Genomic DNA, 20,852 nt, shown 5'->3' with positions numbered 1-20,852 from the left:
TGCCCCAATCTCCCATTTGCAACCTATATGGGAGGTTTCCTAAACTACCTAAAAAACTGAAATTAAAAACTACTCAAGAACAAAACAAATTAGAAAGGGAACTAGCTAAAAGGAAACTGACCTAAACAAGACTAGATTTATAGGAACCTACGCCGGCCCCACTATTACAATATAATGATATAATAACAAAATAATAAAAATAAGGAAATAAAGAAAGTGAGAGGATGATGTTGCCCAAAAAATCAAAATAGGATGGATGAAGTGGAGATGTGCATCCTAGTGCTGTGTGACTTGTGTATTCCTTTAAAGCTTAAAGGAAAATTTATTAGTACTGTCATATGACTGCCTATGATGTATAGTGAGGAATGTTGGGCAGTTAAGAACTGCCATATAGATAAACTAAGTGTAGCGGAGATGAGGATGTTGAGATGGATGTGTGGTAAAACTATGAAGGATTAAGTAAGGAATGACCATATTAGAGTTGAGTTGGGAGTAACTTCGATACATAATATACATGAGAGTTGTTTGAGGTGGCATGACCATGTTCCGTGGAGGCCATGAACAACCATAACCAGATCGCGTGTCTTGTTCAAGATGTTGATTCTTTGCTTTGAAGCTCAATTCGAAGCATGGCCCTGGGTTGGGAGCAAGAAGTATTGGATATGTTTATTACTTCTCTCCTCAAACCTCTAGTAATACCATTGTTTTTTTCTCTTAGAATCATCGAATGCTTCTTCCCTTTCAAGATGATCAACATAGCCCTCTCTAGGAAAAGAAAAAGTGAAGCTCTTTGCCCGCCCTTCCTCCCTCACAAAAAGTATTTTTACGCGGTATACTCGCGAGCTGCCTTTTATCCATCTTTTTCTAGTGCGATCCTTTGTAGGAACTACCTGTAATGAAGAACTTGCAAAATGGATCTGTTTATCATAAAGAGATTCCTTGTTCCTGATCCTGCTTCACCTTAATTATTATTTGAACAAAAAGATCGCAATAAACTTTTGGTAAAAGTTATGTCTTGGTCCGAGTGAGGATAGTATTTCTCTTCTACATGTTCATAGAGTTTTTGAAAAAATCCAAACATCATAGAGATAGATATAGAGGTAGGAATTTATCGAATGAACTACACTCCTTTGTACATGTCAGGAGTCCATTGATGAGAAGTGTTGGGAAAGCTTGAACTCAATTTCCTACAGTGATGAATATAAGTGCAATTGAAATTCCTAGGGAGTTATACATTTGTGTATTGGTAAGACCATTCACTTTCTTGAAGCTCGATCTCTCCCCTAATTGCCATTGCTCTTTGATAGTAGCTAGTCATCCCACCATGAACCATCATAACCAGTGAACTTTGTGAGAATGAGCTCGCACATCTTATCATCTGGAAAGGATTTGTAGGCAGAGTTCCTCTCGAATTTGGTCAGCCAATCGAGAAAATCCTTGTGTTCCTTCTCACTGTTGAACTTTGGAACTTCGACCTTGATGCTGTAATCCTTGTCTAAGAACTGTCATGTGACATCTTGGGGTATAACGAGCTCGGTTGCTGTCTCGGGTGTGTATCTGTAAGCCGTAGAGTTCCAAACTGTGGAACTGGTGTTGTCAGTCCTGCATCAATCACTCCTGTCAAATCTTCTCACAAAGGCAAGAATCTCAGCGAAGGTCTTACGAGTTTGTTCCCGCTCAGGCAAGGTCTTGCCATTAATTCGTCAATTTTTCAATTTAATCCCTTCCTGTTTTTCTTGTAATTTCTTGTCCAACTTGTGGAGCTCAGGGTTGGTGGTGTGAGAGGGTCTTGACATGGTTAATAGACTGCAAGAATTTCAGTTCTGATACCAATTAATGCAACATAGGTGTCCAAAACCTGGATGTAGGTTGCTTTGGGCTCACCAAAGTGAAATAATTCCAAATATCAAATAGCAATGGCAATTATGTAATTTCTTATAACAGTTTAGGGCCCTCTTGGATGGAACAAAGGACCGTGGTTAATGTTGTCCTTGTAATTTATAAAACTAGCCTTCTATTACCTTTTAACGGCCACAAATCCAGGGGTAAATTTGCTTGGTTGTAGGTGAGAGAACTCAAATGAAACATATAGATTCTGAATGGTCTTGAGATTTTAGGTGGTTTCGCAAATCCATTAAACTACCAAATCTAATTGATAGGTACCCAAAACTGATAATAGAGAAATCAAATGAAACACTACAAGTGATATTGGGCGGTGATTTAGAATCTGTCCTGGTTGCAGGTTGTGATTCTCATAACTGCATAAGATATTAACTCCAAGTTTTGTAAGCTGAATCACCCTATGGAGTATTTCCAATATACTAAATCTCAAGGTGAAAGGACCATGGCCAAGGGATATCAAAACCAATATGGTGGGCTTTAAACACCTCCAGATCAGAAACAACAGTAGCAAACCAAGATAACAAGGAAAACAGTGGAGAGAATAATGAGCAACTAAAAAGGATAGAAGAGAGGACTGAGTGAGAGATTAACCAGGGACAGAGGTGGAATATTCAGAAACAGAAAAATGGGATGAACCATGGCTGGTCTGTCACCTGTCCACGCTATTCACCACAGCACACTCAAATTTAATTTTTTTTCAATCGTTCAATTCCATGTCATAACTCGATGATTGGTTACAGGTGGGTGGTGGTGCAGGGGAGAGGAGGCCCAGTTAAGCTAAGATTCAGTAAATTGCAAATCATTCTCCAGGTTTAATATAGAATCGAGGTCCAAATTTTGTAGATGTTCTTGCAGGACCATGGTCTGCTTTTATCAAGTCCACCCAGGTCAATTCTAAATTTTATGCAGACTCAGCCCATCCAGCCACCAATAGCATCAAAGTTTATGTGTTACTACTTAGTGTGCATATGTTAAGGTTTTGGCACGTGTAGGGACACCATATCTCAAACCTAGACAACAACTAACTCTATCACAATAACTTAACATGCAAGAGAGTGTGATGCAGAATCGATGTTGTTGAACCGGGTTGACCCTTCAGGCAATCTCAATCAAGGCGAACCGGATCCAATTTGATTTTTGGGTAGTTCTTAGTCAATTAGGGAGTTACCGGTTTAAGTTTATTTTGTTTCTAATTTCATTAGTTAGAATTTAGGAAGCAAATTAAGAGTTGCTAATTTAATTTTAGATTTTTATTAGGCAAGTTTAATTTCAGTTTACTATATAATGGCATGTAACCGATGGGTATAGTAGTGTTGAATTGAATTGAATTTTGGATTGAAACCTTGGTGGTTCCAATTGGTCGTATGACCTTCTTCCCCCTTATGCGAATTCTTCTCTTCTCCCTCCAACTCTAATTTCTCTTCTTTCTTCTCTAAGGCCCTCCTCGCATCAGAGTGCTAAACCTACATGGAAAGGGATTTTATGGTTTTTGTCTTTGAGTTTATCATGTTTATCATAAATGTTCAAGATACAGAAGATTAAATCTAGAAAATTGTAGGAATCACAATAATATATGCATATCATATGGAAGTTTCCTCCTAATCTCAACTACAATGCAAATTCCAAAGCTAGCCTCAAGTTATCAGCAGAGATCAAAGTATTGATGTAGACTAAGTTTATTCATTTTGTTATGCTCCCTAAATACTGTCTGTGAGAAGTTATAGAACCCACTTCTTAGTCACTGCATCAACCATATTTTGTGGTATTTAGAGGGAAGAAATCAAACAATCTCTACAGATGCAATGTCCTATTGATGAGGTGTCTTGGCTCCCTCAGATCTATTAATGCCAACTTCATAGTAGGTTCGTAGACATTCAGGTCCACCAAATCATCAACAACATTCAGGTTACCAGATTGTCTGAAATCTATTAATGTTTGCTCTAACAATCAGATTATAATTGGAACAACCTAACTCCTACATCCTACAACTCCGTTGTCATCCAATCATTATTGAAAATATCCCAATTACATATATTTCCCCAAAATAAATAGATAAATAATTGCTAAATATCCCTTTCTAACCACGCTTCACAACTTGGGGAGTAAATCTGAATAATTTTAGTGCGTAATCTTTTTCAATAACCTGGAAGATGGTGACTCCTCATAGAGATATTAGGACTTTGGGCTTCCAAGTGCTAATTGAAATTGGGGATTGATTTCCAGTTCATCTATATGGCGCCTGAATTCAAAGAATATTGAATATATATATATATATATATTTTTTGTACAGGTTCTGGAAGGTGTCATCAAATACAGATGGAATGCCTTGCCAGTTGAACAACGAGATGGAATGAAAAATTACATATCAGAGGTCATTGTGCAGGTACATGCTTTACTGTAATATTTTCCAATTTCGGAGAAAGTCTAAAATCAATTGTTCTGTATTTATGTTTCACATGATGTACGTGTATTTACGTCTGTGGTTGATGTTGCTTCTCATAAAGCTTTCGAGTAATGAGGCCTCTTTTCGGCGGGAAAGGCTTTATGTCAATAAACTCAATATCATTTTGGTCCAGGTAATGTCCATTCTGGTTTCTTCTCTATCTGTGTATGTGTATGTGTTTGTGTGTGTGTGTGTGTGTGTATATTTCTACATAAAAAAAAAAGGCTCTCTCTTCCAGACATTATTATGCATTCAGATCAGCTGGCTCAGTTGGACCCTTTAATACATTTTGCTCCTTGCATTTGGAATTGCTCATCAATGTGGTTTACATCATGTATGCCATCTGAAAATGCAGATTTTGAAACATGAGTGGCCAGCCAGATGGCGAAGCTTTATCCCCGATCTTGTTTCTGCAGCAAAGACTAGTGAAACCATATGTGAGAACTGTATGGCTATATTAAAGGTAATTGTTCCTTATTCTTGCAAAGACTAGGAAAACCATATGTGAGAACTTTATGGCTATACTAAAGGTTATTACCCCATGTTTTATTTGGATGGTATATAAGCATATTAGGATGAAATGGTCTTCTGCTTTGCAGCTTTTAAGTGAAGAAGTTTTTGATTTCTCTAGAGGGGAGATGACTCAACAAAAGATCAAAGAACTCAAACAGTCTTTAAACAGGTAAATGTGCTGATGCCCTTGAAATGCTCTGTAATTAGTCATGTAATGTGTTCGTCATGGAGGATGCTGATGCTTGCCTGATATGTCAAAAATCAATCAATTGCTAGCTTGGGTTGCCATTTTTCTTTCACAACAAACAATATTGCTGTCTTTAGGAGTTGTTTTATGTGATGTACTTGTTGCTTGCTTTCAGCTATCTGTGATTAAATACAGCTTAAAGTATAATTACCCCTGGTTTTGAAGCCGAAATTTTGCTGAAATTACTGAAATGTATTGGTTTTGCAAGAAATTGAAACGAAATGACTATCGAAATTTATTGAAGTTTCACCAAAATATTTTGATTTTGGCAGAGGATGAAATGGTGGGAAATCTGAAATTATGAACCTTGTAATTACCTGCTTCAAACATCGTTGTGTCATATCCTTTGTAGAACTTAGTTTGGAAGAATTATAAGTGTAGCTCCTTTGTGCTGAAAATGGTTCTCTGATCCCTACTCTGCCTTATTACCCTGGAAGTGCTGATGACTGATGTTGCTTGAAATTGAGGCTGTCCCAATTTGAAATCTAGATATTCTTTCTAAAGCTGAACTATGTGAATTTTCTGCTTCATGCATACTTATTTGCTGCATCCAGTAATAAACCAATTTCTTCCCTAGATCTTCTTATTTGTTGGTGGAAACTAGCCAATGAGGGGCTCCAAGCGAGTATTTGTACGTTGATCCATTCAATTATGTGAATTTCTTTTTTGCTATTGGTTTTTCATTTTTGTACCCCGTTCTGTTGTCTTTCTATTTTGTTTTGGTTCTCTTTTTGGTACTCTGTTCTGTGGTTTTTACAATGTATATGCTACTTAGTCTTTCCTCCCATGCTGGGATTTCTTGCTTTTCTTAATAATGTTGTTTACTTCACAAGCAGTTCTCAGGATCTAGGGATCTTCTGATCCTATTTGAATAGCAATGCTACCACTTTCCTTCTTGTTAGTTTAGTCTCTGAACATACCATCTGAACTAGAGATATTAAAGGGTGAAGATCATGCAAGGTGTTAAGGCCTAATTGTGCCCCACAAGGCAAGCATGAGGTACCTATTGTTTGATACATTATCTTTGGGATAAATTTTCTCATATTTCCAATTTTGCCATCCCCTCCCCCCATTCGACGATCTCTCTCACCCCCAAAGTCATTGAGTTCGCATGGTGGAGTGCTGCTTGTGAATGTAGGTTGGGGTTCTAGCCTTCCACTCGACTAGTTGCAATTGAGTCCACCTGCCTGAGTGGGAAGCTAGTGTTGGATCGTCCCTGATCTTGATTGGAAATGGAGGAAGTCCCTCGGGATTGAAATCGAAGTGGAGGTGGTCGTTGAAGGGGCTGTTGAGGAGGGTACTGGACCCTTGGAGCAAGCGTGTGCAGAAGTGGAATATGGCGTTTGTGCTGGCATGTGGGATGGCACTGGCCGTAGACTCTCTTTGCTATGTGATATCCATAGGGAGAGATGGTGTCCCTACCTCTACATGGATGGTGGGTGGGCCCGGGTTGCCATCTTGACATTGCTACAAACGCTCGTGGATCTGGTGCACCTTTGTGACTTCCGGCTTGAATTTCTTGTCAGGTGTCACTTGTGTCTAGAGAATCCCTGGTGGGCTGTGGCAAGCTTACCTGGGAACCTTGTGCCATTGCTTCTCACCACCTTTGCTCCCATAAGGGCTTTTGGTTTGACATCATTCTCCCTGTCCCTTAGGTGGGGTAACAATGTCAGTCACACTGGGTCTCACCCAATTCAATCTTGACCTCGTAATTAATCAAATTCTTGAAAAATGTTTGTGTGTTGGGTTCAATTGCGATGGAAGGAAGAGAGAGAACTGCATTAATCATTCTCTTTCAATTCTATTCTTCTGCTGCCCCTCCCCTCGTTATTCTTGAAGCTAATCTCCACCTTTTGCTACTCCGTTGCACTCCGCACTGTACCAGAAATTGCTATAATCATCTTCATCTCAATTGAATAAAGAAGGGTATGGATGTAATCAACCCCAGTAAGGACTATTGATGGGCTCCAAATGTTATGATCAGAGTTTACAACTGAGAAATATACACAGATTAGGTCAAAACTTAGATAATTTGTAATTCACAAATTAGGACCCAGTTGAGCCTGAATTTTGGGTCGAATGGAGATCATATAGAGGCAACCAAAGTACCTAACCCTCAAAATATGAACAACTTCTGATGGCTGGATTGAGAGTTATGTTGTTGGCAAGGAAAAAGAAACTTTTGGATGATTTCGAGTAGCAGAAGCTGCAGGTCTGAGATGAATTCAATCTTCTGGTCGAAGGTGACTTCCAAGTGGTCCAAAGGATCCCAAAAGATGTGCTTCAATAAATATAAACAGGAGGGAGATCTAGGTTGCAACTTGCAGCCAAAAAATTCGGTTTTCAGGCTGTGCCGTAGGTCGACTCTGGTTCTGATTCTCAACACTCAAATGATTGTTGATGATGATTCTTCAAAATGGCTTCAGTAGATCTTATTCGATAATCTTAATACTCATGTGATAAAGTAACAAATAAAAGATAAACAGAAGTGATGGAAAATGGGAAGGGGAAGAAGAAGAATGAAGTGGATCAGGCCTCTCACTCTCCTTGGGCCTCTCACACCTCAAATAAGTTTGGGCATCCCACCCCTCAGTCAACCCTCTTGGCCATGGAAGAAAAATCTTCAAATTTCATTACTTAAATCTTCCTCTAAGGCTTACAATCGGTTACATTATATAGGCTTGATAGCCTTGTACTAATTTTATTCTTGGATGAATAAAAATATCATTACCAAAAGGGAGAAAAAGAATATACAAGGGGGGAGAGGGGGAAGGGGGAGGAGAGAAGGGTAGAGCCCAGCCAAGGAGAAAGAACGAGAACTAGGCTATCACATCAGAACCCAAAATATGGAGGGGGAACTACAAAAGGGGGGGACTAAGCAAGGGGGAGATGATGGAGGAGGGGAGACCCCTTGAAGCAACAATGAGCTTGTTCTTTGGGGTGTCTCTATCAGAACGGTGGCGAAGGCAACCATGCTTGGAGCTAACATTGAAGTAGAGATGGCTTTCCAAATCTTATCATAAGAGCGGGAATTGGAAGTCCATCAACGAAGATTTTGCTTCATCCAAAGATGGTTGATTGTAGCGTAGAAGGCAAGCTTTCCGGTAGTGTCGCGAATGGAGGATCCACCAAACGTCATATCGACCCAGATCCATTATTGGCTCAAGGGGAGAGGGCATTTGCTGGAGGGCCAGTAAGATTTAAGGACCTTTTTCCAGATGGAAGAGCAAAAGGGGCAAGAGAAAAAAGGTGGTCAGAGTCTTTAGTGCCATTCCAGCAAAAGCAACAGGAGGGGGAGACTGGAATGTGCCTAGAGATAAGGGAGATCTGAGTCGAGAGATAGAGATTGCATGCCAGACAGTAAAGCTATGGTGAGCCATGTGGCCTTTGGACCCAATGATATTGCACAGGGAACAGTTGGGCTAATGGTACTGGAATCGTTCTAAGCAGATGGCAGTAGTGAAAATCACCGAGGTAGAGGGGAGCTAATAGATCTTGTCATCTCTCTCATGATGACCCGAAGGGATGGAGGACCAGGGGTTTGAGAGGGGGGAGTTGAGAGAGGAGGGGTCCAGGAGCTAGTGGAGAGAATGGAATCAATAGTGGCGGATCTAGGGATACCAGAAGAATAGATAATTCTAGGAGTGATCAAGTGACAGAGGATGCCAAGGGTCAAGCCAGAGAGAGGTCGAGGATCGATTGCCAATGGAGTAGGAGGTAACAAAGAGGGCTATAGATTTGGATTTAAGAATGCCATGCAAAATCCAAAAGGAATTGAGGGAGGGGGAGGCCGTCCGAAGGGAGTCTTGCTTGAGTATGTAGGAATAAACCCAGGAAACCTAGATGCTCTTATGCTTAGTGATGATCTTCCAAATGAGCTTAAGGATGGAAGCATAAATGACATCTGAGATTTTGCGAAGGCCCAAGCCTCCCTCGGATTTGGGAAGACAGACTTTGTCCTAACAGATGGGCAAGAGGAAACAGGAGGAGTCCAAACCTATCCAGAGGAAAGAAGAGAGGAAGGTGTTGATAGATTTGGAGGTGGCAGAGGGACGAGAAAAAACTCCAGACCAATGGAGATATAATGATTGGAGGACCGATTTAATAAGAATCAGACGGCCGGCATAGGAGAGGAGCTTCCTTTTCCAAAGTTGGAGCCTTTTCCTGATTTGGTCGAGTAAGGGGGAGCAATGATGGTCAGAGAGCCTGCAGGAAATGAGAGGCAGACCAAGGTATTTGACTGGGAGGAAGCAAGAAGAGAGGAGGGTGTTGATGGATTTGGAGGTGGCAGAGGGAAGAGAGAAAACTCCAGACCAATGGAGATATAATGAGTGGAGGACTGATCTAATAAAAATCAGACGGCCGGCATAGGAGAGGAGCTTCCTTTTCCAAACCTGGAGCCTTCCTGATTTGGTCGAGCAAGGAGGAGCAATGATGGTTAGAGAGCCTGGAGGAAATGAGTGGCAGACCAAGGTACTTGACTGGGAGGGAGCCCAGGGAGAAGCCAGTAAGCGGGAGGAGCCTAGCTTGGCTAGAAGGGGGGACACCGGAAAGGAAGAGGTTTGATTTGAGGAGGTTAATCCGCAAACCTGAAAGGGATGCAAAAAGGCGAAGAGAGGACATGATAGCGGAGATAGAAAAGTGGTCTACCTTGGAGAAGATCATGAGATCATTAGCATAGGCAAGGTGGGTAAATATGTGAGATTTGCATTTGGGAATAGGATAGATGAGACCGCGGTTTGTGGAGGATTGGATGGATCTGGAAAGAACCTCGAGAGCCAGGGAGAAGAGAAAAGGCGAAAGAGGACAGCCTTTCCTGTAGGGGTGTTAATCCCAAGCTTGCATCGGTTGGACTGACCAGGCCCGACTGTTCATAGACTGGCTCGACATGCACTGATTAGTAAACGTGTCGGGCTTAAGGCTGGCCTGTTTATAAATAGGTAGTACATGGTGCAAGGGGTAAGCCCATCGAGCGTCCAACCGGCTCGGCCCGTTTACAAGCCCGACTTGGCCCGACAAGTTTAGCACGTCTGTTTATATGTATATTTTGATTTTTTTAATAGAATATGGTATATATTGATATTGTTATCAATTATTGAATGTAATTAAGTGTAATGTATTTTATAAATTATTGATGATTTAAGAAAATATATTAAAGTATCTTAAATCTAGACAATTGAAGACCGTTTAAAGCCCTTTTAAGGCTTTATTGGTACATTACCCGGTTTATCGCCCGATTATAGCCCGATTAGGAGAAGCCCAGTTAAAGCCTGGAACCCGACCGAGCCCAACATGAGACTGACCGAGACCGACTCAATCCTTAAATAGGTAGGTCGCAGTCCAAGGGTATAGGCCTGCCAGGCCCAGCCCGACCAATTGACACCCCTACTTGCTTGATACCCATAGAGGAGGAGAAGTAACTAGCTAGACTCCGATTCACGAGCACAGAGGAGGGGGATGAAATGCAGGAAAAGATCCAGTTTACACATCTTTTTTTTTGGGGGGGGGAGGACATCTAGGTAAGGACTGAGGAGACAAAATCCCATTGAATGGAGTCAAAGGCTTTGTGGATGACAACTTTGCCTTGTACAAATTGGTAAGTAATGAATTAGGAAACAATTGAAATAGGAAACTGACAACTAAAACATTCCTAAACTAATTACTTGTCTAAGACCTAAAAAGGAAACAAGTAACCAAATAAACTCTTAACAGCTGTAGGAATTGATGAGGGCTTTTTTCTTGCTGCTTGAGTCTCACAAAGAGACAAAATTACAGCTCGTCTCTTCAATTGATTGGACGGGCTTTAGGGCTTCTAGTGGCTGATCAAAACATGGTTCTAAATCACAGGTTTCGACCTTGGTCGAAATTTCCGAAACATAGTCGAAACCCAGTATTTTGTTTGGGCTATTTCTAGAAATTTGGGTTGAATTTTCTGATACTTGCAAATCTCAGGGTGGGTTGAAAACATCGAACCGAAATTTCCAAAGTTTAAAACTATGGATCAAAATAGGAAGCAAATTTTCGCTTGACAACCTTTCTGCCCATAACAAGGACCACCCCATGCTAGCTGGAATAGCAGCCAATAAGGAGCTGCTCAATAGGCTGGACAGGTTGAGATATGGCCCAACTTTGGGGCCAGCCTTGACAAAACTTTGAGCCATCTTTATGGACTAGATCTATATCAAGGCGTGCAGAGGGGCTGCGGGCTGTGGCCCTCAAGGGGCTTCAGTGCTGTGGTTAAACTGAAGACGCTGCCATGGGTTCTGAACGGAAGACTTGAGGATTCTGTTTATTCGAGGACGACAAAGCCAACAGAGGTTGGATCGATAGCTGTGATCGTAGCCCCACCACAATTCAACACCCCTGTGCATCAAGCTTTGCTACTCCCATTCGTTGTCCTTTATAATCCCAATCGTTATCTCCATTGCTCCTACAACTACAGCCTTCCACAATCCCTACAACTCATCATAGCCTTTCACAACCCTTGCAACGCTATGTTACCCTGCAACCTACCTTCTCCAACCCCATCCTCAGCACACCCTCTGCAACCCCCTGCAACTCATAACCCACCTTCCATAAACTCCGCGCCCCATCTGCGCTTCCCAGCCTCTGAAAACCCCTACCTTGGAAATTCCCTGAAAGCTCCATCTGCGTTCCCCACCCTGTAAACCTTCCACTCATAACCCTCTGATGTAAGGCTGATTACAGGTGCAACCGACCCCGGTAGATGATAATAGGAGAATCCATCAATCACTGACAACAGTTTCAGATTCGGCAATAATTCTGGAATTTAAAGAAACTACAGGTCAAATATGAAAGATTGAATCACAAACCAACCCAAGGTTGGGGCCCAAAAGCTGGTCAAACCTCCCTCTAAGTGTGATGAACAAGACCCCAAAATATGGGCAGAAACTGATCCCAGAACAGGAAGTTTCGATGATCAACAGTCTGTCCAGAAAACTCCTCCAAAGGCTGGTGCAGGGTAGTTTTGTTTTCTTCTAATCAACTGAAGTTGTTGGCCTTGTTACAAACTCAACAATGCACTAACAAGTAACAACCTCACAACTACTCAACAAACATAACACAAAAATAATGAAAGAAACAGAAATCGATGAAGGGAAGAGAAAGGGGGGGGGGGAAGAAAGGTAGTTTGGTTCACACCTCTCACCTTCCCCTGGGTGTCTCACCCTCTCAATTTCTTGGGCATCTCACCCTCTCAACTTGACTGTCTCAGCCATATAGAAAACTCTCAAACTTTCATTAACCATACCTGTGTAAAAATTGCAATCGATTGGCTTGTTTATAAAGACTTCAATGCTGATTACGATTTAGAAAGTGCTAAATTAGGAAAAAAAAAAAATTGAAATAGAACTACTAACAAAACTTCCTAACCTCCATACTAGCTGACGAAGAAAGACGCATAAATAGAAACTAAACTAAGTCTCAATTTTTGTCTAACAAGGAAACCTAAAAGAGGATACAAATAACCAATCAAAACCTAGCTACTGTAGAGATTGATGGACATCTCTTTCTCGCTGCATAAGTCATTCAAAGGGGCATGAAATACAGCTCAGCGATGTGAGCTGCTGGATTCTTCTAGAAGGCTGGTTCAAGCTCATTGACAGCTGGCTGATTTGGGCAAAATCTGGGCTAGATGTACTTGTTCGATGGAGAAACAAAACCTTCATAAAGGGTTGGCTCAATGGGCTGAAAGATGTCCCAGGTTTTGGACCAGTTTTGAATAAAGTGTGCCCCCATCTTGCAAACTTGATCTACATCACCTTCCACCACTAACCTCCACTGCAAACCGCTGCAAGCCTTTGACTGCTGCAAACCTTCTGCCTCCACTGAGTTTCGCTGTTGAAACTTGAAATGTAGTCTCTCGCATAGCAGCAGGGTGTTGTTAAAGGTAAAATAACGACTATAAACATATTTTTAATTGTTGTTCACCATGTGCTCATTAGAGCAGCGTGAAATTGGTTGAAAACAATTTCAATTTTGAAATTGAAATATCTTCTTAGCTATTTCATGATTTCAGTTTCTCATAAATAAGGTGAAAATAGGATTCCAAACACCTCAATTTCTATTTATGCCTCATGAAATTAAATATTAATCACACCAAAATAGCCCTTGAAGGAAAGAAATGAAGGAAGTGAGGCTTTATGTGTATTAGATGCCTGGTGTTGGTTACCCTGGAGGTTTCTTTTTTGCCTCTCTTTGGGTTTCTGTTTTGGTTGGGGGTCGGGAGTTGAACTTATTCCTGACAATTGATTTTATTTTGATCAACATTTTATTTTAGGAATTTACTATTTGGGAGTGATTATCAACTTGGAATTGCATCATCTTGCAATTAATTGTGAATAGTTAAGCTTTGCCAATATGCTAGTTTTCTTTGTTTGCGGCTCTCAAGTTATAATTGCATGACTACTCTTCTGTATCTCTGTTTATTTCCCTCTGTTTTGAATGCTTCCTAGTTGAAATGAAGCTTATGGCCAAGTTTGTTTGGTTTGTTCACAGCGAGTTTCAGCTGATTCACGAGTTATGCTTATATGTACTGTCAGCGGCATCTCAAAGGACAGAACTAATTCGTGCAACACTGGCCACATTACATGCTTTCCTTTCTTGGATTCCTCTGGGCTATATTTTTGAATCACCACTGGTTTGTGCACTAATCAAAGTGGATTTGTATTGTACAATTTATTTTTTTGGACAGCTATGAATTGGAATTTGTAACGAGTTCCTTTTAAAATGTAATGGATGTTTATTTGTAGAAAGGGACAACTTCATTGTTCCTCTCTATGTATTTCTTTCAAATCCATTGCTAAAGTTATCTTTTTTTCTTTTGGCCTTATTGCATATGATAGCTGGAAACACTTCTAAATTTCTTCCTGGTGTCTTCATGTCGGAATCTTACGCTCCAGTGTTTAACAGAGGTAACTATTTTTTCTTCTGATGCTGGTTTTTTACCGTCTTTCGTTGGACATCAAAATAATTGGTAGTGCAAATATGATGTTTTCATGTTTACAGGTTGCGGCTCTTCAGTTCGGTGACTATTATAACGCACAATATGTTAAAATGTATAATATTTTCATGGTGCAGTTGCAGGTATTATTATGCAATACAGCATTCCTAAAATCATTTAGTTTCTCATCTGAAAGTGGATATAAGTATACTGTCTTTCATTTCATTGTTTTTATGTTTTAACTCAATCTCCTTTTCTCCCACCACTTACTAAGGCTTCATAGTGATTTCTCCCCATGACTCTCCATGTCTTCCTTGAATTTATGGCTTAATTTTGTGTCCCTTAGACCATTCTTCCACCTGGAACAAATATCCCTGATGCTTATGCCCATGGGTCTAGTGAGGAGCAGGTGAGCTGCTTACTTTCTGTAATTTCTGTCAGCATCTAAGTTGTATAATGTTTGTCTGTATCTTTCTAACAGACTCCTTTTTGTGGTTTTGCTATTCTCAGGCATTTATTCAGAACCTGGCATTATTTTTCACTTCATTTTTCAAGGCAAGTTTCTTTTCTTCGTCCAGAGATTAGCTTTAATTGTACAGAAAGAAACCCTTGACAAAGAGCTTACATATCTGGTAGTAATTTGGAATTGTATTTCTGGTGTTATTTGTAATAAATGAACTGTTTTATGTACTGCTCTGTCATTTATACTCTCTGGCTGCTGAACAAAATGTAACTTGGAAACACGTAGCAACTGCACTTTTTTCTTGTGCAGTCCCATATTCGAATACTTGAAACAGCTCCAGAAAATAGATCTGCACTTTTATTGGGTCTTGAGTATCTGATTGGTATCTCATATGTTGATGACACCGAAGTTTTTAAGGTAATGCTATTTGCACATAGGTGCATTTGTTAAATGCCTGTCAGTATTCACGGTTCATAACTCTACATTTACTCCCTTTTGAGATATGATTGTGCAGGTCTGCTTGGACTATTGGAACTCCTTAGTCTTAGAGTTTTTTGAGGCCCACCATAATTTGGACAATCCTGCAGCCACGATGGGGCTTCAGGTATGTATAGTTTCAAATAAATGAATCTGGTTTGAGGATGTGAGTAATATCTTTGTTATGGTTGCCTAGAACTTTATGATTTTCTGTTGTAATGAATTTTGCATAGTCAAAATGTTCAGGAAGGTTTGTCAGTGCTTTGTTACTTTCTTGTAATTTGAACATTGACCAAGAATGTCTCAGAGATTTGGGAAAAGTTGGGAGTTTTTATATCATTACTAATCTATCTATCTATCTATCTAATATATGGAAAATGATTACTGCCAGGCTGTATGGTGCCTACGCCCAGACAGTGTGGGGGGGGGGAATGATGGTCCCTCCCCCCCCACAATGAAATGCTAAAATCCTACCGATGTTGATTCTCCTGTGTGACCTGGCTTGGCCCCTGTGCTGGTGCAAGGGCCACACAGCTTGTCAGCAATTCCTAAACCACACACACACACACACACACACACACACACATATATATATATGGTCAAGAGTTTTTTGGGTGGGAGTGTGGGACACAAGGGCTATGTTCAGACATAGGGGGGCGCACCCTTGGACGGGCACATGGGTTTTTTCTTGCTCACTGAGTTTGGGCGTATTCCCTATGTCCCACCCAGAAAACTTTGTTCTTACATATATATATATATATATATATGGGGAAGTGTTTTCTAGGTGGGACACAGGGTCTACACCTAGACACTAGGGGGGCCTGTGTCCCACCCAGAAAATTTTGTTCATATATATATATATGAGAAAAATCCCATGTGCTGATGATGCTTCTGTGCGGTCTCTCATTGGTCTGCCTGCTAGCATAGTGGCCGCGCAAGAGGATAGTGTTCTCTTGCCCTCTATATATAGGAAGAAATAACTCTACCTGCTAGTGTGTGTCTACGCCTAGACAGTGGGGGAAAAGACCAAGCTGCCCTGCACATCATCCCATTGGCCCATGCGCTGGCGTGTACCTGTGCCAGTGAGATTGCATTCTATTGCCTATTATATATATATATATATATATTGGAAAATCTTTGCAACAACGGTTAAGTTGCACTATTGCCACATGTTGGTCATAGGTTCAAAACCTGGAAACAACCTCCTCTGCGAAGCAGGGGGTAAGGCTGCATACAACTTGCCCCTCCTTGACCCCGCAGTAGCGGGAGCCTCGTGCACTGGGTTGCTCGGTTTTTTTTTATTGGAAAATCTTTGTTGCAACCAAAATTGGTGAAAAATTAGTTGTACCTTTTTTTTCCCTTTTACTATAATGGGTAATATCCTATGATTCACATATGTACTCGAAAGACATGCAAGACAGTGATAGCTCTTTAGAATGGCATTATGGTAAGTCATTCTCAAATTGTTTTTGAAAATCCTTTTCTACCCCCAACTAAAGATAAGGGGCAATCAAAAGGTTACTTCTTTGCTCATCACTTGGGTTACCACACACACACTTACACACTTTATATATATATATGGGAGAATGTTTTCTGTTTGGGAGTGTAGGGGCTGCGCCCGACATAGAGGCGGGTGCAATGACCACCCTGCTTCCCATGAATGATGGAAATGTCCACCCTATTGCTGCTTGCAAGTGCGTTCTCATTGCCTCTATACTCCGGGACAGAAAACATTCACCCTATATATATATATATATATAGGAAAGGCTATCTAAGCTGGCTAGGGCAGGGTACACTAGCACCTCTGTGTCTCTCCTCACATGAAATGACTTCGCTACCCTCCATGCAATGCCTTTTTGCTGCACTTCATTGGTGCACTCTTCTATGCCACTTGCTAACCCTCTCCCATATGTGTGTGTGTGTGGGGGGGGGGGCAGAGGTTTCCCACGACACCAGAGTAGGAAACCACACCAATTAGAAGGGCATGGAAACAAATTCGTTCAGTAGGGGTCCCACATATTGATTAAGGAGAGAGAGTGTCAGTGTAGGCCCATTATTAGTGTGTATATATATATATAACATCTCTTTCTGTATATAAATTATTATTATACATATATTTTATATTTTATGCTTTCTCCGCATCATTTCTGTTGCGTAGATAGTTCTGAGTTTGTGTTTGATACTTTGTGTTTGTTGTGAAGCCTGTAGTTTCTATTCCTCAGGCATTGGGAGATCATTCCTTGTATACCAATTCTAATCTTTTGGCATATATTATCAGTTACATTCATGCTTCTTTGGATTGTTTCTGTATTTTGAAGTTTTTGTTCATCATTTTTGTAACGTTCAGTCTTTCTGTGGGGAGCTTTGCTTTTGATTCTGGAGTTGAAATTTTGGTTCTCAATGCATGTATTTATTATGTACCGATTCTGCAGATTCCATTGCTTTCTGGTATGGTTGATGGCCTTGGTTCACAACTCCTCCAACGGCGACAGCTTTATGCCGTTCCAATGTCAAAGTTGAGAATGTTGATGATCTGTCGTATGGCAAAGCCTGAAGAAGTTTTGATTGTTGAGGATGAAAATGGGAATATTGTTCGTGAAACTATGAAAGACAATGATGTGCTTGTACAATATAAGGTGGGTGCTTGATTTATCTCTAGCTACTGGATTTAATCTTGCCACAAGATATACATCTTTAAGTATTGGAAATTAGTGTATAAGTTGTGTGTTTGATTCACATATTGGTATATAAGTTATAAATGAAGTATCATTGTGATATAATTAATATATAATATGTAGATATTCTAATAATTTTTATATGAACTTATGTGAAAATAAAAATACAGAAAAAAATATGGATATGAAATAGAAAATGTGTCCAAATAATACTGCTGAGATATAATTTATGTATTTTTTCTTTCAATTTTTTTTGTTGTTGTAATGCATGCCTTGTATCGAAAGAAGAAAAGAAATATATGACATATTGTACATATTTTTTATTTTTTTTAATAAAAATGGCATGTATATAAATGGATGGCTTGTGAATAATATTCAGATTTATTACTTCTTCACCTTTTGTTTGGTTGGTCACTTGTGCAATATCAGATGAGGTTGGATAAAATCTGGAAATTTTCTTTCGAGTATGTGCGCGCATTTTTTTGGGGGAGGGGAATCTGATGGAATATACCTAGTCTAACTAGTGACAGATTCATTTAATGATCTTTAAAAATAAAAATTATATTTCTGATACTGCACACTAGTATCTTCGTCATTTAATATGTACTTTTTTGGATTTTCTGCTGTATGTTTCTGCTTTGGGTCTGCTTGACCATTTAAATGTTGCAGATCATGAGGGAAACACTGATCTATTTGGCACACCTTGATCATGAAGATACTGAACAGCAGGTATTTGAGTCACAATACTTCTTTTTTGTAAACTCGTCATTTATTTTTGGCCCCATCAACAGTAATGATTTTGTTTCTCTTGCTGGGTGTTTCTTTTGTCTTGTTCATTGAATTAAATTCTATTACTGTATTTGGAATTCACTAGCAATGTTTGCTCATAATGCACTAAGAACAAACTATCCTACATCAATTAGTTGTTTCTGATGAATCATGAATGCCAATGTATAACCTTTGAAAGAAGCCAAATTTTGATCTGCCTGAGTTTGGGAAATTTGTGGTGCTGAGACAAATGCTATATAATTTGTAGAATTTGGGTATCTGAAGTTGATGAACTTTTGAGAGGATGAACAGGAAAGGATTTTGTGTTGGCATCACATGTTGGTTTATTTGGTTGGTAGGAGTTGCAATTTCCCGCGCAAAGTTTTGGTAACAAGTCACCAACCTGATGAGCAGATGTAACAATTGAAGTGGAGATCAATTTCCTTCTAATTTCTCTGACAAAGTGGCAGTCCACTTCAATATGCTTAGTTCGTTCATGGGAAAGCTGGTGGATAGAAAATGGGGAAGTTATTCATTTGATTGATATCAATCCAGAGAAATCTTATTGAAAGGCCCTAAAATGGTGATAATTTGTTCCAAAGAAAATTCTAAGTTGTCTGAAGTAAGGGAAACTTTAGTATAATCTGCCCTATTGTCTGTTTAATTAGATTCCGTGTTTCTGTCTTGTAGTTATTTTGTTCTCTTAGTCTTGCTTTACCTACCCCCAAAACACATCATGCAGGCTCGGCCCTGACTTCAGTTGGATTAGTTGGCTTTCGCCTGGCTGTGCTAAGATGCAGTCCTCTGGCCCAGGCTCCCTAGACTTGGTGGTGTTGGCCTCACACAGGCTGGGGAACCCGTTGCCTCCCCTTAGTTTGGAGATGATGGTTTGTCCTTGCTGTGGCCTTTTCCATTTTGTTGTGAGGGAAAAGTAAATTGGGGGAATGCTCTGTAATGCTGCATGCAAAAAAATAAATGAATAAGTTGTGTCATTGGGGTGGAATCAAGCTTGTGACACATTAATTAAAGCTTTGAGAGAATGAGCAAAGAACAAGACATATAAAAAGCATTATATTTTCAATTTGTCTTAATGTGAAATTGATAAGTAGAACGGAGACGGAGTATATGGTGTGTAACTAAATGTAACTTTAGTTACACGAGGATGGATAATGAGGTGGTGAAAATTGATGAGAGGGAGGTTATGTGAAATGATTATTTTAAGTATCTGTGCTCAATAATAAATAAAGAATGTGATATAAAGGATGATGTTTCACAAAGAACTAAAATAGGATGATAAAGTGGAGAGGTGTATTTGGAGTGTTGTGTGATTGATGTATTCTTTTAAAACTTAAAGGAAAATTTTATAGGACAGTCATATGACCGACTATGATGTATTGCATAGAATGTTGGGCAGTTAAAAGTATCATGTAAATAAGCGAAGATGAGGATGTTAAGATGGATGAGTGGTAACCTTGGAAGGATAAAGTAATGAATGATCATATTAGAGCTAGTTTAGGAGTTGCTCTGATACATGATAAGCCATGAGAAAGTGGTTTGCAGTGGAATGACCATGTTTAATGGAGGCCTTTGGATGCTCCAATATGGATGAGTGATTTGATTCATATTAAAGGATCTAAAAGAGCTGGGGGCCTGGGGCAAGACCTAAAATGACCTTAGGAGTTATGAGGAAAGACATGCATAGTTTAGGCCTTGTATCATGTATGATGTCAAATAGGGCTGATTGGAGGGCAATGCTACATGTAGCTGACCCCATTTAGTTGGGAGAAGGCTAAGTTGTTTTTGCTTAACGTGAGGTTGATCTATCATCATCAAAATCTATTTTCTTACTTCTATGTGATCAATGTGAAAGTTTGGTGGATAGAAAATGTTATACCCTGCCTCAAATTAGGCTAAGGTATGCGGCACTGGATACCTTACCATACCAGTCAACCTGAACCACTAGGATCTAATGTAGAGATGAACTTACGCAAGTACAGAATCTCCTACCAAATTAGAGTACGCATATAAGGGAAAATTTATATCTTACATAACCCATGGTGATCAAATCTTAATTATAAATAATAACTACAGAGACAATTGAATTATAACTCACAATTACTATGATATAATCACATCTTACAAGCATAATAATAAAACCTCAAAGCAAAGGAAATCTCAGTCCTCCACCACATGTCTCACTGACATAGCTTCACAACCATCACTGAATCTCGATCCACTCCAGCTCAGGTTCCACCATCTAAAAACATAAATCCATGAGGGGTGAGCTTCACAAGCCCAGTGAGGGGTGAGTATGCAAGCACACACATCATGATGCCAACACATATAATATTATCCACAGATGCATAACCACATGATCCATTTTATTAATAATATCCATTCTA

The 20,852-nt window shown here is 39.9% G+C and overlaps 1 protein-coding gene across 6 annotated transcripts in view; it reads left to right on the top strand.

The window, feature by feature from the left end:
- Positions 1 to 20,852, top strand: part of LOC122088086 (protein EXPORTIN 1A) — a 70,594-nt gene that overhangs the window by 9,779 nt on the left and 39,963 nt on the right. For all 6 annotated transcript variants that reach the window (XR_006142973.1, XR_006142969.1, XR_006142970.1 and 3 more), the window contains exons 3-15: positions 4,193 to 4,285; positions 4,407 to 4,478; positions 4,701 to 4,808; positions 4,945 to 5,027; positions 13,623 to 13,764; positions 13,970 to 14,038; positions 14,133 to 14,210; positions 14,414 to 14,476; positions 14,578 to 14,622; positions 14,840 to 14,947; positions 15,045 to 15,134; positions 17,440 to 17,643; positions 18,352 to 18,411. Coding sequence is in view for 1 of the 6 variants with exons in the window: in XM_042657231.1 (XP_042513165.1) it covers positions 4,193 to 4,285; positions 4,407 to 4,478; positions 4,701 to 4,808; positions 4,945 to 5,027; positions 13,623 to 13,764; positions 13,970 to 14,038; positions 14,133 to 14,210; positions 14,414 to 14,476; positions 14,578 to 14,622; positions 14,840 to 14,947; positions 15,045 to 15,134; positions 17,440 to 17,643; positions 18,352 to 18,411 (1,215 nt within the window). In the remaining 5 variants the exon portion in view is untranslated. The remainder of the gene's footprint in view (positions 1 to 4,192; positions 4,286 to 4,406; positions 4,479 to 4,700; positions 4,809 to 4,944; positions 5,028 to 13,622; positions 13,765 to 13,969; positions 14,039 to 14,132; positions 14,211 to 14,413; positions 14,477 to 14,577; positions 14,623 to 14,839; positions 14,948 to 15,044; positions 15,135 to 17,439; positions 17,644 to 18,351; positions 18,412 to 20,852) is intronic.

The sequence above is a fragment of the Macadamia integrifolia genome, chromosome 9 (assembly GCF_013358625.1).
Source record: "Macadamia integrifolia cultivar HAES 741 chromosome 9, SCU_Mint_v3, whole genome shotgun sequence".
Lineage (NCBI taxonomy): Eukaryota > Viridiplantae > Streptophyta > Magnoliopsida > Proteales > Proteaceae > Macadamia > Macadamia integrifolia.
Note: the sequence above shows the minus strand (reverse complement) of the source record. Positions and strands in the feature narration are given on the sequence as shown.